This window comes from Cynocephalus volans, chromosome 16 (assembly GCF_027409185.1).
Source record: "Cynocephalus volans isolate mCynVol1 chromosome 16, mCynVol1.pri, whole genome shotgun sequence".
In the NCBI taxonomy this organism is placed as follows: domain Eukaryota; kingdom Metazoa; phylum Chordata; class Mammalia; order Dermoptera; family Cynocephalidae; genus Cynocephalus; species Cynocephalus volans.
This window is the reverse complement of record NC_084475.1, coordinates 49,155,460-49,174,717: the sequence shown is the minus strand read 5'-3', so window position 1 is coordinate 49,174,717 and position 19,258 is coordinate 49,155,460. Positions and strand designations below refer to the sequence as shown.

General features: G+C 36.5%; 1 protein-coding gene across 4 annotated transcripts in view; it reads right to left on the bottom strand.

Moving 5' to 3' along the window:
- The window catches only part of KDM4C (lysine demethylase 4C), a 371,099-nt gene that overhangs the window by 236,193 nt on the left and 115,648 nt on the right, over positions 1 to 19,258 (bottom strand). For all 4 annotated transcript variants that reach the window (XR_010021850.1, XM_063080305.1, XM_063080306.1 and 1 more), the window contains exons 7-8: positions 17,030 to 17,133; positions 10,874 to 11,011 (exon numbers count right to left, since the gene is read on the bottom strand). Coding sequence is in view for 3 of the 4 variants with exons in the window: in XM_063080305.1 (XP_062936375.1) it covers positions 10,874 to 11,011; positions 17,030 to 17,133 (242 nt within the window). In the remaining variant the exon portion in view is untranslated. The remainder of the gene's footprint in view (positions 1 to 10,873; positions 11,012 to 17,029; positions 17,134 to 19,258) is intronic.

The following is a 19,258-nucleotide window of genomic DNA, read 5'->3' as shown; positions in this document are numbered from 1 at the left end:
GTCTGGTAAGGATATCATTAAATATTTTTATTTTATTTATACAAATTTTAACAATGAATATCTATGTAGTAATATTAAGAGCCATAATGATTTCCTTTCAGATGCTTTTCTGTAAAATTAAAAGTATTATACTATATGGACACACCATAATTTACTCAATGATTCTCACAGGTTTTCATGCTATTCCAATAATGATCAGAACAGTCCAATTAAAAAAAAATTAATGCGCAAAGGACAACTCTGAATACACATTCCTGAGAACTGGGAATACTCTCTGCCAAGAATCAATGAAAATTATTACTAGGTCTTATAAAAGTAGCTTTTATGACAATTTATAAAGTGAGTTAGCTAGAAACTACATGGGTTTTTTTGTTTGTTTTTAGTATTAATTCAATAAGAAACCAGAGTATGTGAAACCCATGTGAGGACTATAATCAAAGCTTTAGCCCTAATCTCCAGCATCCATGATGGGCTTTTTCCCCCAAGGCTTTCCAAAACACAGCCTTTCAAATTGAGCACAGGGCACAAGAGCTACAATGTGTTTTTGGAGATACAAGCAACAGCTCCTTCAAATTCCTCCTCTCAGCAATCTGGACCTAAGAACCCCAAACACTGTTAGCTGTTGTCACTTCTTTTCATACTGCCCTCATTTTGATGGAAAGTAAAACTGAATGGGTGTTAGAAATCAGCAGAAATATATAAAGCAATCCATCTGCCCAGCCTGCTGTTAGCACTTATCCTGCAAATACAACCCCACAGCCACTGCTTTCAGCACCTCCAGCCTGAACTCGGCCAGTCTTCCCCAAATTAGTATTCAGGGAGTTCCCTGACTTAGTGATGGCCCATGATGAATTATTTTTAAACATGTGTTCAGTGAGAGAGGCATGGTGCTAGGTGAGTTCTCATCCTCACCACAGCGTTGGGAGGCACGAGCTAATGCCCTCTTTACAGGCAGGAAAACTAAGGCTCACAGGGACAGGTCATTTGCCCACGGTTACACAACTACTCCACAAAGAAGCAGAATTCCAACACAGGTCTGTATGATTGTGTTGGGTTTTGGTTTTTACACTGAAAATAGCCATCAAGACGCTTTAATTAAGGAAGGAAGTATTCTGGTGATGGAGCAACAAACATTTGTATTTTTGACAAAGTTATAAATAAGACACTGGCTTGCTTCTCCGGGCTTTGATTTTAAACAGAATCTTTTCATCTCTCTACCCTGGTGTCCAAAGCATGGGCGTTAACTTAGGTCTGGTTCCCCTGTGACTACAGGTTGCAAACTTCAGTGCTTCCTGGTCCTCGTCAAGAAAGACAAGCTTTCCATTAGCATTTCCCAATATGTCCCCACCAATCCTACCCTCCTTTTTATTTGGCCAAGACTGTCTTATACTGAACTGATTCATAATCCCTGGAAAAGGAAATGAGACTTTCCTCAGACCAGTCAGGCCCACCTCTGAGCCAAGGTCAACTCCCCAAACAAAAGTTCTGGAAGAAAAATAAAATGAAACATAATCTAATCTTACTATATACCTAACAAGTCCTTACCACAACGATGCAAGGTATTCATAATTATTAGGCTCTTTACATATTTAATTAATTTTTCATAACAAATATAAAGAAGCAATAGCTTCCATTTTACATATGGGAAAAGGGAGACTTTGAGAGGTTTGTTAAGTACTTGCTCCCAATTACACAGTTAAGAAAAGGGAAAACGGCAGCACTCAAGTATAGCTAAGAACTTGTACCCCTCACCAGTACACAACAATGCTTCCATCACACAAGTGGAAAGTAAAGCTCACAGAAATTACATACTCAGCCTGAAAGAGATCACAGAGCTGAGATTCAAGACAAAGTATCCTACTCTCTAGAATGTCTACTGCATCCACCCCTGGCACTGTCTCCCTTGAATGATTCTAGAATCCTATGAAGATCACGGAACCTCAATAACTAACTGAACTGTACTTCTAATTAAGTAGACAGAAGGGAAATGCGAGATGTAATTAATTCAATAAAACTAACCCTGGTATCAACTGTGGAACATAAGGCATGCTAGTATACATATGTATACTAACCTTCATATCCTACCCCTCAAAATAGTGATATTTGTGATTCTAAAATATATAATCATAAATATCACTATTATGACTATAAAATCCAGTGTATTTTATTTCTTCACATTGTTAGTAACATTACAATACAACACTGTTTAAATATCCCTTGACCATTTATTCATTGATTATACTCAAGTATGATAAGTATCAAAATATCAACAAGACACATAAAAATCATAAAAGCTGCATTCAGCATTATAATCAAGAAGTTATACAAGTATTGACATTGTCCTTGCTTAAAGACAGAGTTTAGAAAAACGCACAATGATCACTACAAATGGAAGACAAAATAATGGCTGGCAGAATTAACTGTAAGCCCTATATTTTGTACACAGTGCCACAAAGATCTGATTAATGCTCATAGCCATACTGCCAAGTATTCTGGTGGAAATTATCCCTCTTAGGATACTGTGGAGAATCCAGACTGTCCAGAAGACATTCTTAATTTTCCTTTCCTGGTTTTAAAAATAGGCAAAAATATTATGGGCCGGAGTTTGTAGGGGAAAAAAAAGTACAGTAAAATAAAAAAGAAAGAAAAAAAAAGTATAGTAAAATAAAAAAGAAACAAAAAGTATAGTAAATTAAAACAATAGGTATAGCTAAGAGAGAGAGAGAACTAAGCATTGGGCTTCTTTATTATATCAGACTTTTCAGGGTCTGCCAAACCTGGGTTATCTTCCCTCTTTGAATTGGATAACACTCCGATTCTTATAATTTGCAAAGGTGCACAACTGTTAAAACACTAATAGAAATTAATTATGGCTTTCTTTACCTTTTCTTTATTCTCTTTGCTATTTTAAATATCAAGACTTAACTCTGCTACTACCTTCACATCCTTCTGACTGAGAATGGAAAATTTCTATCATCCAAAGGGTCCTGGGCATGGGAGCATAGCCAGAGGGTTCCCACGGCTACAGTTACTGTGGGGAATTTGCAGGCTGAGGTTCTAACAAGCAGATTGAGAAGAGGTGTGCTTACCCTTTGCTCAAGCAGAGGGAGTATAGATTGTGGATCCACAGGTGAAAGTCTATTTGTAGCCACTGACCTCAGTGAAACCCACTAACACTTTTCTTTAATTCAAAGAGATCATATCAAATGAAGTAAGCAAGACTCCCATACCAAGGCTTCAAATTGGGCATTTGCACATGTTGCTCTAGTTCCATAAGCAAAGAGAAGCAGGTATCTTGAAGGAAAACATTTTGGATTTCAAATTTTCAGATTAGGGATGCTCAAACAGTATGTGTTCTGCAAATATCCAAAATCTGAAAAATTCCGAAATCCAAAACACTCTGGTCCTAAGCATTTTAGATAAGGGATTCTCAACCTATATTACGTTTATACATAAATTAAATTTATAATTATTTTGTTCTGTTACAGAGCTGTCAGTGAATGTTAGCTAAAATATAAAAAAGATAACATTAATTAGGAAGGAAACAGTAAAAATATAGGCAAGACTCCTATGTTTGAATCTGGTTGTAATACTTTTAACTAAATGGCCTTGAGCAAGTCATTTAATCATGTAACAAAATATTTCTTTGTTATGTGCTGGGCAGAGAACATAGTAGAAAACTAAAGACTGTTTTTAAAAAATCCCTACTCTTATAGAGTACCCAAATACATTACTACATAATTACATTATTATAACTATAAGAGATCAAGTGTTTTATTTTACACTGCTTTTGCATAATGAAAACAAAGCAAACAAAAAGAACAAGAAAAAAACTAGGAGAGGATAAAAATAATTGAAAGAAAATTATTCCCCAAAACGGTCACAAAATCCACTGTTCTGGAACAGAGCTCATAGTTACTTCAGAAAGAATTATATACAATGCATTCATATCTTTAATATTCATTCTATTTTATTCTTTTCCAACATTCTCCCTCACTCCCTTTAAAAATACCAATGAGCAAATTTTCTTGATGTCCATAAAATATCCAATTCTGTGTGCTCAAAATACCTACTAGTGCTCACAGAAAAGAAGCTCATTTTAGTAGAAAAAATATATATGATATGGAAGAACCTCAACACAGACAACAGAGTCCTGTTTAACTCACTAAATACCAGTGGCTCTGCTCTCAACTCAAAGAATCCAGGAGAGTCACTTAGGGAGAAAGGTATTGTTGCTAGCACAATATTCCCTTTAAACTCTGTGGAAAAGGCACGGAGAATTTTTAGAGCAGTGAAACTACTCTGTATGAGACTATAATGGTGGATACATATCATTACACATTTGTCCAAACCCAAAGAATTTACAACACCAAGAGGGAACCGTAATGTAAACTATAACTTTGGGTGATAATATGTCAATGTAGATTCACCAACTTTAACAAATGCTACCACTCTGATGAGGGATGTTGATAATGCGGGAAGCTACGCAGGCATGGGGACAAGGTATATATGGAAAATCTCTGCGCCTATCTCTCAATTTTGCTGTGAACCTAAAACTGCTCTAAAAAATAAACTATTTTTCAGGGCCGAGCCCGTGGCGCACTTGGGAGAGTGCGGCGCTGGGAGCGCGGCGACGCTCCCGCCGCGGGTTCGGATCCTATATAGGAATGGCCGGTGCACTCACTGGCTGAGTGCCGGTCACAAAAAAGGCAAAAAATAAATAAATAAATAAATAAACTATTTTTCAAATAAGGCACAACTAAGCCACTCATCAGCACTATTGTGTTGTGCGATCAAGACCCAGGAATCAGAAACAGAGGAGAAAGTAGAGGTAAAAAGAAAAAAAAAGGAGACTGTGAAACATAAAATCCCTGTACTCACAAAGTTAATATTATATGAGCACATGCCTTAACAGACACTTAAAATCAGAATGCCAAGAGCTATTAAAGGAGCAATGTGCAAAGCAGTCTAAAGTCTGCATTTTCTTTCCTTTACATGCCATAATAGAGAAATATCACTATACTAGTGTTTTATGATCAAAAGCATATTAAAATACAACCTAGAGACTCAGCACAAAAAATGAATTCTGATTGTTCTAATAAAGACTGCCCAAGATTAAAAATTTTTTTGAAAGGATTACCTGATTTAAGAAAAAACAAATTCAACTTCAGAGAGGGATTGAAATATAAAATAGAATGAACCTACACCATGTCACTTATATGCTAGACAATTTAATAGTAGAAACCCCTTCCAGATTAAAGGAAAATCAATTTCAAAATTCTATCATCTCTTTTTAAACTTGTTAAAATGTTTCAGGAATCAAATGTCAAAATGCCTTAAAATTAGACAGTAAAGAAGTGCTCCTGGAATTCATAAGAGAACATTCCCAGCTCTATGGTGCAATTTTTCAGCTTTCTGACATATCTTGTTAATATGATATCACTTAAAATAAAATTAATGCAAAATAAAAGATATCATTTTGGTGTCACCAACTATTATCTTTCTTTCCAAGAAGATAACATTATTTATCCTGTCGAGTTAAGTCTCTCACACTGCACACACTGTAATAAATACACTGCTTCTGATTGTGTAGGCTAGATATGACTGTCCCCGAGACAATGATTCTTTTTCATTCAAGAAAATCAGTACAGTAAATAACTTTTCTTCCCTTCGAGATGATCACAGTGCTTGAGGCTGCTGCAACACAAAAACAAAATATCTTCACAAATGTCTCAAAACAGTCAAGCTGAAAATCTAAACCAAGGTTTCATTTAACAGCCTGTCAGTTTTTTGATGTGAAGCTAATGAATACAGTGGCAAACAAATCCATCAAACCTAACATCAAAACAACTGCACTTCATCCCACCAAACGGAAAAATGAAATACAACCTGCGGGCCAGCTCTTTGATCCAACCTAGCCAGGAAGCAGACTTGTGAGTGCCCCTGCAGCAGCTGCACAGAAGTAATCAGGGATCCACTTCAGCACAGAAGGAAAGAATGCTCCAGAAACAGAAAACAGTCATCTCAAGCGTGCACAAATGTCTTATTTCAACTGCCAAGCTATGTATTACATATTTTTAAATATTAAAGAAAAAAAAAAGAACATTTCACTGTAGATTACTCTGATACTCAAAGCTACAAAGATTCCTAAAATAAATAACTCATGGTATCTTCCACTACTACTACTACAGCTTTGCAAAAAGAGGTTTATTAAAAGCCCTCTGTTCCTTATCAAAGCTCCGTGAAGACAAAGACACATCTTCCCTCTTTGTGCAAACAAGCACGATGCAGAGGAGGACCTCACTGAACACTCACCACCGCTCAATCTGCCGGGGTCAGCAGGCAAAGGCACACACGGCTACTTGGAACATTAGTCTCAGTTTTTTTCAATGATAACCATACTTCTGATTAATGAAATGGGGGAAACTACATAACCACCTGCTAAACTCAAGGCCCTTTTGTTCTGGAGAATCTCGCAGAATTTGACTGTGCTCTATTTTACAGGTCAAGGGAAACAAGAGCTGAATGCCCCTCATTGAGGAGAAGAAATGGAAAGAGAGAAACAAGAACGGTAAGCGCTTGGGCAATAGCAGAGATTTTTAGGAAAAGGGACAATCCAACGAAGCGCCTATCAAGGCTAAAAGGTAATTTCCCCTCCCTACACAATCCATACACAAAAACAGTCTGTGTGAGAGATGAAGCAGCTTGGATGGGTTCTGTGAAAAAGGACCATTGAAGGACTAAAAATCAGGGAATTTGACCACAGGTACTGAAATATCCACAAAATACAGTAACTTAGTTGAGAATACCAAATCTCTAGAATTTGCTGAAATTCAGAAGTGTACTTGGGCTTTACACAAATAACGGAATGGGATTTTTTTTTTTTTTTAAAGTTTTATTTTGTCGATATACATTGTGGCTGATTATTGCTCCCCATCACCAAAACCTCCCTCCCTTCTCCCTCCCCCCCTCCCCCCCAACAATGTCCTTTCTGTTTGCTTGTCGTATCAACTTCAAGTAGTTGTGGTTGATATATCTTCTCCCCCCTCCCCCGGTTTGTGTGTGTGTGTGAGTGTGTGTGTGTGTGAATTTATATATTAATTTTTAGCTCCCACCAATAAGTGAGAACATGTGGTATTTCTCTTTCTGTGCCTGACTTGTTTCACTTCATATAATTCTCTCAAGGTCCATCCATGTTGTTGCAAATGGCAGTATTTCATTCGTTTTTATAGCTGAGTAGTATTCCATTGTGTAGATGTACCACATTTTAACGGAATGGGATTTCTAATCAGTCATAAACAGACTTTAAGAAATAGGAAGGATTCCTAAACAACCACCACATATCAATAGGTCAGTTAACAGAGCCAAATGAAACCCACAGAATCCCCCTCTTCAGTCTTACTCCAGGGACACCACCAGAAGTTATATACCACCACAAGAAGTCAAGTAGCCAAGGACAAAGGAAACAGCCCTTGAACGCTTGCCGGCACCAACTCTGCTCTCACCTCTGTTTTCATGGAACAGGTTATCGTCCATGAGATGAATTCATGGAAACATACATGGTGCCTGGCACATAGCAGACAAGGATAGCCTTAATAAATGAATATTCGTCCCCATCTACTAGCCACTTAATGGGTCTGAATAGGCCCGTACTGTTTTACTACCTTATAATCAAAGATTTCCTATCAGGGAACATGGGGTTATCTTCTTTTGTTTGTTTGTTTGTTTGTTTGTTTTTTAAATAAAAAACAGCATTTTGTAGTAGCTCTTTTCTGAGTCACTAAATTAGAAATATTGATTTGTAATATATGAATTATATATATTTCATTTTGTGTATATGAATGAGCTACACATATGCACTTAAAATGGGTGCAGACACCACACTCTACACATTAATTAATGCAACGCCACAAACAGATACTTGATTAAGTGCTTTTACACACTCAGATCAACTCCATGTGATAAAGAAGGTGGCATTCTCCCCCACCTTCAGTGCCTCAACTATGAAAAAGTGCCAGTATTTTTACAATAATTATAAAAAGCATAAGTCATCATCACTTGTAAATTATGACTATATAGTTACCATTCAGAATAAATTGAAGGTGGCTAAGAATTAAGACAAACTAGCAAAATAGTCATCCTCAAAACTAAAAGTCTTTTTAGTGCAATTCATAATTAATCTACTACACATTACATTAGTCCCCAGCAAAACACATAAAGTTATGCTCAATGCACAAATTTTACAGGGATTAAAAACTATACACACATACAATACAGTAAATTCATAAAGTTATCTAAAGAATCGGACTTAAAGATCAAACATATGTGTCAAATAGTTGATAAAAAACACCAAAATGCCATCATTACAGCATACTATAATGTAAAAAAAAAAAAAAAACTTATTAACTGAGAATAGCCAAGAAAATATTAATACTGAGGATATAATTTAAGAAAGCATAGGATGTTTTAGTGAAACATTTAAAGCTATCTGTTACAAGTTCACTTTCCTGTTTTTATGCAGAATAACAAAAATTTATAATATATTGCCATGTCAATTCTTAATCAGTACTTTTGTGGTAGGCAGACGCTTCCCCCTCCTCCGCCCAACAAAGATGTCTTCACCCTAATCCCTGAAATCTGTGAATATATTATTTTACATGAGAAACGGGATTTTGTGGATTGCTTGCTCTGTAATGTAGTAGACTACATACAAGGACTGAAGAGAGGCTTCTAGCAGCAACGTTTAGCCAGCAGCTGACACTCAGGAAACTAGTTTTATGACCTTAGTCCTACAACGGTAAGCAAGTGGATTCAGCCAACAAACTGAATGAGCAAGGACATGGACTATTCCCCAGAGTCTCCAATGAGGAATGCAGCCCTGAAGCTCCTTGATTTTTGACTGGTGAGACCAATGCTGGACCTATAATCTACAGAACTGTGAGATGATAAATAAACATTGCTTTAAACCACCAAGTTTGTGATAATTTGCTACAGCAGAAATAGAAAACTAGAACACTCTCAGAGCAGCACCACCTAGCCAAAAGGAAGGGAGGGGTGGAGACGATATCAAAAAATGTCTCAAACATATGCAATTAGGACAATTTTAAATTAGCTGTCCAAATCTGCATTATAACATTAAATGTTGTATACTATACTGTGTATTGTAAGCTACCCAGAACCAGAAAAGATAGCTATACTCCTTGCTAACATAAAAGGATATTCACATACCTCAGATCTTTTCCCCAAGTAACAAATCTATAGGGTAGAGAGGTATATCTAATTTATATATGAAAAATAAACAACTTTATATTATATGGCTGGCCAGAATAGCTGGGCCTCAGAGCCCTGCCTTCTCCACCACAATTCTTAACAACCCCACAGTTGCGATAGGATCTGCTGGCTGTGATGTCAGGGAGGACTGACCACTATAGACCTCTCATCCTTGGCACTCCACTGTTTCAGCTTCTCGCTGAGGCTGAAATGTCCTATTTTGGCCAAAAACATGAACAAGTTCTGAAATCTATACGAAACAAGCACCAAGCAATTTTTCTGGTGACTCTGAATAGCTGTGATAGCTCACCAATTATGTCAATGATTAAAAGTGTAAACCACAAAATAACAGATCTTGTTATCACCTCGTAGCTATGACACTTTCAATGCAGATGCAAGCATTACAATTACGCAAAAGCACTGCAGTGGCTGACCAAGGTACATACGCTGATTTTTCTACTTATTAGGCTTATTATAATACAAAGGATGCATAATGGGAAGAAGCAGTTCAGTTCTGTTCCTTTCTAAATTAACCCTCATAAACAGAAATTACTCAGAACAGGCAAAGTTTTCTAACAGCAAGGGCTTTCTTTCACGTCAAGAATTCATTCAAATGCACCCTGAGCAGTCAAAAGGCTATACTTTTATTTATATTTTAATATACTGTGCAATTTTATAAAAACATGTAAATTAAACCTAGAATTGTGTCCCTGAATATATTTTTATCCATGTTCTCCAATGTTTCCATTTGAAACTTTTATCAATGCAGAATGAATAATATTCACTTGTCACATACAGTGGGCCAAGATGAGGCCACATAAACTAAATGTATGTCAACTTTATATACTCTGTAAAACACAGAGTTTCATTCAGAAGCTGCCCTCTGCCAGCCTGCACCTTTGCCTTAAAAACCACAGGAAAGAAAGCAAACCTAATACAAACAACCATCATTTTGAATATGTCCTCTATTTAACGCCACAGGAGGGAAATAGGTAAATTTAACAGAAGCTGTTGCTTGTGAATGAAAACACACAGTGTGTGAACTAAATTAAATATACTGGGCAGAAGATGCAAAATTTCATATCAAATTTAAAATGAAAATATATCTCTTGCTAAATTATGTTCTACATTATTACTTTCAAGAAATTCATTTCTGCACTAAGGGCAGTTTTAATCATTTCTTCTTACTATCATCCCTCAACCTCATGTTGTTACAATTTTACCAGACATTCCCTTCTGTAAATTGTTTTCAAAGCCATGGACTGAACAGGAAGACATCCAAGTGCACCTAACATGCAGCCACTGGAAAATCTTGCAAAATAACAAGTGGTGGCCTTAAGAGAGAAAGCAAACATCCATTGCATGAAATTATCTATCAGGGTAAATTGTTCCACATTAATTTCAAAACAGAAAAATGCAGCTACAAGAGGCAATATAGCCTATGTAAAATAAATGTATCTAACCTGAAATAAATTCCTCTGGTGAGAGGAACACAATATTACTGAGGAAAAAAATAAATAAATGAATGCTACACATGGTCTTGGGTTTCTCAATAACAGAATACACATTTAATTTACACTTTATTTTTTGAGGCATAACTTACCAATTTAGCAACTTTTCCATAGTCAATCCATCTGACGGTTGCAAAATTTGTAGATTCTGCACAGTTGAAACCATGATTAAAACCAGCATGGTAGCCATAAGGGAAAGTGATCATAAATTCTCCAGCCTCCTGGGTGATCTGCAAGGTAGGAAACATATAATATTTTCCAGTAATAAGACTTCCCAAATTGTGAATGCAATTAAAGTATATTTCCAAAAAAAAAAAAAAGAAAGAAAACATGCCATGATATCAGAGCTACAGCAAAAACAAGTTCCCCTAGAGTCTTTACTTAATTCTTTAATAGTGTTTTTTCAGAAAACATTTTTTTGAGGGGAGAGAGAGGTGCAGCTGGCTGCTACAGGGATCTGAGGATCCGAACTCTTAGATTTTGGAGTTATTAGCACCATGCTCTATCAAGTGGGCTAACCAGCCAACACCTTTTTACAGGAAACTTTAAAAAGACTTTTTTGAATAGGATATAACTTTTTGGCACTTTAGTTCAATCATTCACTCCATAATCAAAGATATTATATTTTATTTGAAGAGGACTCCAAATAAAATTGTTCATATTAGTTAACAAAGTGTGTGTTTTAATACTTTAATAACTTGCATTGTTGAAGATAATATATAAAAGATAAATCACAACTGACATTTTTGAAGTCAGTACAAAAACATTGACAATGCATGCTGGACAGGATATATTTTGAATTCTTGTTGGTAAAGAGCTGGTGGTATTCACCAAATTATTCTTTCATATTATTTACAAAATATTCAATTAACTATATTCCCTTTAATAGTAACACTTCTAATACAAAGAATTGTTCAAATGTATGTATGTATCTGTGTGTGAGTGTATTTTTACATATAATTTAAATAACGAGTAAATAAGTCAAGAATAAGCAAAAAATGTATTTATATCATTCCTATTTTTTTGATTAAAGAAAAAATTTTTGTATAATCACCAAAACAATGCAAAACATGCCATGGGTTATAGAAAAAAAGTAAAGCAACTTTTTAGTGTTCATTCTTAAAATTTATCTATTCAATGCTAGATTATAAAATTTACTGCTCACTCTTTAAAATGGACTAATATAATCTTTGTTTTACATTACTTGACCTTACAATGTTTCCAACCTAGCACCTAATAGGGTGGACACCCTTGCATCTCTAAATTCTTTAAGTTGGTGGAAAGTAACATAAACAATACTCATAGAACACAGGAACTGAAGCAAAGTTTCTCCTTGATAAATATTTCTAAAGTATTTAGTAAATGCTATTTGTTCACATTCAGAGCCTGTGTTCTCTACTAGTTTTGATAATAAAATAAAACTTTAGAACCACACTTTTAATTATCTCACCAACTTAAGAAGTATTTATTTCTTTAACTGATATATAATTTACATACAGTAAAATGCTCAGATAATAAATGTACAGTTTGATAAGTTGGAAAATTCACACATCCATGTAACCCATACCCCTATCACTTCCATCACCCAAAAAAGCTCTCTCATGCCCCATGTCCCAGGCAGTGCCCAGCCTGTCCCCTACTCCCACCCCATTAAATCCTTTGTCTGATTCCCTTCACCATTGATTAGTGTTGCCTGTCCTAGGACTTCCTATAAAAGAAATCATACAATTTATTTTTGCTCAACATGTTTTCAAGATGCATTCACTCTGCTGCATGTAATCAGTTGCTTGTTCCTCTTTACTGATATTCCATTCTATGAATATACTGTATTTTGTTTATCCATTCTCCTGTTAATAAACATTTGAATTGCCAAGCATTTGCTTTACAGAAGTAAAAATATACTTGAGCTCAATAAATCTCTGGCACATGACTGATGATTAGGAATTTCTCTAAAATCTAACACAGCATGAGTATAGTTCTCAGAAGGAAGTAAAAGGGAGAAAGAATTAGGATGAAACATCCCTCATGTGCTGTTATCTGACACAGGAATCTGACGAGATCTCTCTCTCTGCTGACTGACCATACTAATGGATTTGTATATTTCCTATGGAGAAATATAAATTATTACCATCTGTATTCTCTGCTTCTCTATCACCTCTCCCCCACAACCTCTCCCCCAATTATAAGTACCTTGAAATCAAAGACTATATTTTATTTATCATTAAGTCCCCCACCATAGTACATACTCTATATATTCTTGTTGGCCTGACAATGAATGTTCTTAAGAATATATTCATGAATACTTAAAGAATTTCACCATCAGAATAGATATGAAATATATGCAAGGATGTCCTAGCCCTGCACACTGATCATAGGGCAGGAAAAAATACAAAGGAACAATACAGACAAAATAATATTTAATGGTGCCAATAACACCAAGGTGCAGGGTTCAATCCCTGTACTGGCCAGCCACCAAAAGGGGGGGAAAAAAAAGTAATATTTAGGATGCAAGACTCTCAAAACTAAAATAGATACCAGCTATTCTCCACTTTGTTTATTAACAAATGAAAAAATGAAATAAGAATCTATCATAATATTAATAAAAAATAAAATTCAGGGAAGATTCCACCGTTCAACTTTCAATGTCAGGATACTTCCCTTATACCCAATCTAAATTAAAGCCAAAGTAATGCCCTGCCCGAAGGTACTGAACTGTAGTAAATGATTCCCATGGTTCATTTCAGTCCTAAAATTTTGGGAAATGAATATGTGGGCATATATGTGTGTGTAAACATACAGGAGGCACACTGTATAAATAACAGGTGCACACACTTCAATCCAATTGCCATTTTAGGGATGCCAAGATGGATGGGGTGGAGGGGCAGGTATTTTCTTTCTCAACCCTTCTGAAATTTACCTCATGACACCCTCTCACCCAGTAAAACCTCAGAAGGTTTTCTGCTGCAATGAGCAGTGCCTCGGCCATCACCTGGCCAGCACCAACAGCAAACAGGCCAACCAGTATTCAACATGGTTCCAGTTCCACTGCTCTAAACTATGTTAGAGTACAGAGTCCAAGTCTCTTCTTTCCTGACCTCACTGAATTTCATTAATTATCTACGTGCTTCTTTTTTTCACTATGTGATAAAGCAAAACACACCCTGCTCAACTGTTTCTATCCCTAAAAGGTAGGAGGAGAGGGTTGGACCATTGCCATTGGAATATAAGGAAACTATCTTTACTGCTCCATTGAATCCAACCTGCAAACCTTCTCTACCCTACCTGGAAAATCCTATTCTTGCTGAGTTGAAAAAGAACACCTGTTCCCATTCAATGGGACTCTAAATTTCAGACATCTGTAATTTCTAAAAACAGGTCAGTCTGAGTTAGCCAAAACATAAGGCTAATTTACTGCCGCAGTGGTGATAAACTGATAAGAAAGTAGAGACAGAATAGTACAATTTCATTTTATTACAAGACTAAAGCAATCGTCACAATATCACATCATGAAAAAAGATGGAGAGGAAAGTGCACATAATCTAAAAGCATACATTAGCTATTACAAATCTTTTTTTCATATATATGTATGAATATGCACAAATGCCATCAAAGAAGGAAAAAATGTACTCCAACTGAGAAATGATTACCTAAAGGAAGCGTGTTGAGTTGAGGAGTGCTGTAGTTACATAGAATATACAAATATATATTCTACATGTATATAATTTATAAAAAACATTATAGAACGTGTCCCTGAAAAGTCTACATATTGGAAACTTGATTTCCATTGTAACAGTGTTAACGAGCGTGAGAAATCTAACAAGTGTATTTGAAAGCTGGGACCTTTAAGAGGTGATCGAATCGTAAAGACTATGTCCTTGTGAATGAATTCATTCATTCATGGATTAATGGTTTAATGGGTTATCAGGGAGTATACTGGTGGTTTTGTAAAAAGAGCAAGTGAGCACATTAAAAATGCTCTTGCTTACAGCTGGCTCAGTTGGTTAGAGTGTGGTGTTATAACACCAAGGTCAAGGGTTCAAATCCCCATACTGGCCAGCCACGAAATACAAACAAAAAAAGCTCTTACTTACCCCTTGCTATGTGATACCTTGCATCACCACAGAACTCTTTAGACAGTTCCCGCAGAGAAAAAAGCCCTCACCAGATGTGCACCACTCCCCCCAACCCACCTTGGACTTCCCAGCCTCTGAAAGTGTAAGAAATAAGTTTCATTTTCTTACCCAGTTTTAGGTATTCTGTTATCAGTGACAGAAAACAGACAAATACAAGGAGCAAGAGTGTGTATATTAAATATACGAGCAAAGCCCGTTATATAGTTTCTCTTTTCATCCTCACAGTAACCCTATCAACTAGTCACTATTATTATCCTCATTTTACATGAAGACACTAAGTCTTGGAAAAAGTATGTGATAGAACAAGGAATGAACTCTGGAGGTTTAATTCGCAGCTTGTGCTACCACTTGCTACCTGTCTCATGTTACATTATCATCACCATGATAATAAGAAGCCCTGCTTCTGAGTGGAGAGGGGAAGCGGCAGTATTTGATATGAAGAAGTGCCATTGCCAATTAGCCCTCTAAGTGACTGGGGTCTCACCATGTCAGGAATTAAACTCATTCTACCACTTCTCACAGAAGTCATGAACTGTCTCATCCACAAAAGACCAGATGAGAGCCTGATGCATCTACTGATCTACCATGAAGTACTTCAGGAGCTGCAGCCCAGAGAGAGGGTGCAGAGCATCTGCTTCCCCACAAAGACTGGAAATGAGCTCCAAGCTCAAGAGGCCTCCATCCTGGGGGAAATGAACCACAGCCGTGTTGCTTCATACAACTCTCTCTCCAAATCCCATGCCTAAACCTTTTTCCAATAGCTAACACCAGCCCCAAACTCAGAGAAGGTTTTTCTGTCTGGGAAGACACTAATTTGCTCCTTCTCCTCTGCCTTCTAATATCCTAACTCAAGTAAAAAAGTGCCTAATGATCCTAATGCCAACCACCTAAAAGAAACACTCAATGATGATTGAGTGTTTATGTGTCCAAGACACATAAAAGGCTGGTGCTCAGAGGTGTCTGCAAGTGAGAGAATTCCCCATAGCAACAGTGGCCCCTCTGAGGGGCACAGCCTTTGCCATGTGTCCTCACAGTGCTACGGCCCAGCACCAGCCCCCTCCACACCCACAGACAGACTCCACGGGCACACGTCTTGGAGGCATGATTTTTCTCATGGGTAAAAGCATGTCAGTAAACCAGTGATGAAAGCATGCTCATTACAGGGCACACCGCTGCTGCACAGACACTCCGTAAGGCAGTGGAGAACCACCTCAAGCTGAAGAATGATTCTTGCCACTTGGAAAAATTCTACTTTGAATAAAGCCCTCCCCACCCCTACTCCCCCCACCCCCATCCCCCCAAAAAACAAGGCCACATTAAAGGCCTAGATTCAGAAGATGTAAAGATTTAGTTACAAGTGAAAAGCTTCTACGGTGGAAAACAGCAAGGATTATGGGGAGAAAAATCAAATAAATACAGAAGAAAGAGAGCTATTATTTAATGTTTCTGCAAGTAGCAAAGTACTTAATCCTCCTGAGACTGAGAGAGAGCTTTTATCTGGTCAAAACCATTTTTCATTTCAGCTTCTTCATATAAAAATGCTCAAGCTCTGTAATAATTCTGACCCAATAACCACCCATGGACACAAAGAACATGGGATTTAGTATCTGATATCTAGTATCTAGTATTTACAGAATTTCAGAAATACTCCACAGAAGCAATATCTGATTATTAAATCATCTGACAATTCTATTCATAATGAAATCTCAATTGTATTATGTCTAAATGTGGCCAGAAGCAATACAGTGCTACCACATAAGCATCGATTCTAACCAACAATGCTAATAATTATTTCTCTGAATTCCTTTACAGAAATAGACACCATAAATATGAATTATGCTGCTCATATAAAAAGACTTTAATATAAAAGTGCTACCTCTTATTTTGTAGAATGTACATTTTATGTTCAGTATTATAAGTGAAATAAAACAGCGTGAAATCTCTAGTAAATATATTTTGAAATAAAATTAATTTCAAATTAGGATTTAGATAATTGATATAATACATGAATTTGAATTTCTCCATCCACATCCTAAAAATGCTACTTGAAGTCAAAGATACATTAGCCTATCATACACACACAAAATCAATTTGTGTAACAGGAATCTAATATACCTTGTCAAAGGGAATACCATATTTCTTCAATACTGATGGAGAAATCAGTGTCATCTTGTGGCGAAGAAATGCATCACACCCTTGGGAGCTGCTTGGGAAAAAACCTAAACAGAAATAATAAATATAAGGAGCATTGTATCAATTAAGATAAAATTTCAACTAGTTTCTTTTTTTTTTTTTCTTTTTTTGCAGTTGAGTTCTAGTGTTATTAAAGCATGACAGTTTCACACAAGTATATATCAACTCCACCACCAAAAAGCCATCATACTAAAAATTACACTCAGAGTCAGAATTCTTAAAAATTAAGGGATACATATCCATATCACCAAAGGTTGATCTTCTTTACAAGATTTGCCAAAAATTGTTTTTGTAACATAAAATTACTGAACTTTAAGAAACAATTTCAATTTTAAACAAATTTAGATTCCACGTCTATTATCTGTTAAATGGAGAAAATATTAAGGAAGGTTAGTTGCACTTTAATAGAAGAACCTCTTATTTTAGATTCTTAGTATTCATCATTCAAGAAGCACTCATCCCCATGCCTGGCAGGCAGTAGACACAGAAAAGTTCTCCACCCTTTTTTATCTTTCTGATCAACTGAAAACTAACTGCTACTCATTTCCTGAATCAACACCTCCAAGGCCCACCAAATGCTTGTGAACCTGCCTCACCAGCCTGTATGGGAGAAGTGTCTTGAGGAGGCTTTTAAATGCGGAAGCCGAACATGCAGCAACCCTTTCACTCAAGTGTATTAGGCACCACGCTTAGTCAGTTTTCGCCTTCCTTAACTTTAGTCCTGCAGGTTTGAGGCAGACTCCCATCGACACATTGATGCAAGCCAGAGGAAAATGATGCCCTGCTTGTCACCCTCCTCATTCCGAGGGAAGGCTGCCATGCTGGCGGAGTAGAAAAGCACAAAGCAGAGAGAGAACAGGAAACATGGGAAAGACAGAAGAAGCACCAAGGGAAGCCACAGAAGGAAGAGAGAAGGAACCAGGAGAATGCTACTGATGCACATGAGAAACATGGGAAAAGGCACAGATGCTGAGTAACTTCTCCATGGCCAAAATCTAGTAAAATGTGTTAGAAATGGGACTTATCTAACTCTGTGGCTCACTACACGCAAATAATTGAAGAATGTGGCCAATGTGAAGAAAGAATCACCTGTACTCACTAACTAATCATGGACCATTTTAATCTCATAAAATAGAAGTATTTCCCAGGAATATTTTCTTTTAGTAAATAAGCCTTTATTAATGCCACCATGGGGTATGTGAGGCCAGCGTTCATCAAAAAGAAACAAAATCAAACAGCCAGGAAAGAGCCACTGGGGTATAAGGAACCACCAGCAAAAAATAGCATATTCTGGTTAAGAATCTGCTCCTGGATTAAAATATATATGCGTGTGTCCCTGGAAGTGTCAGAAATAGTATCATTCTGTATAATACGAATAGGAATAAAAGGCATAGTCTTCGCCCTATGTGGTCATACGATGCAGTACTCTGCTGATGGCTAATATTCATAACGTAAATACACAATAAAACATTACTGAATGGAGAGAAAGTGGCATACTAATGCAATGGACTTGCCTACACAATAAGATGTCCTACATGCAGAGACAGTAAGGAAAACCTGGACAGTCCCCAAACATGCAACCCATGGAAAAGTTTAATAATGCAATTCAAATAGATATATCAAACTTTCCAAATCTGCAACTTTTTGCAACACTAAATGAATTAAGTTTTAAATTAAAATCAATGAAGAAAGAAGAGTCTATTTAATTTTCTTTTGATATGGATTTATAATCATGACCTGAGCAATGTGGTGACTGGTCATAAGTTAATTTAAATTGGAAAACCACGGAAGGAAGGTAATTTGCAGTATATTAAGAACTTCACATTGGTTCAGAATTTATATTTACAGTATGCTATCAGAATTATACTATATGTTGTCCTGGAAAACACCTCATATACAGCACAAATTATGTACAAAGCATATGCCTTAATATGGACTTCACCTCAAAATACCTGCAGGGCTACATGATCCATACTTACCCTCACTCTATGGTCTATAAAAAAGTATTTTATTCAACATATAAGTAAACCAATATAATCAGGATATTATTCAACACAGAAATGCTAATATTTTAAAAGACTCAGAACTGTCCCACTAAAGAAAAGTTAGTGTCTGTCATAATATATGAGAAGACAGCTTTGGAGTCACTTG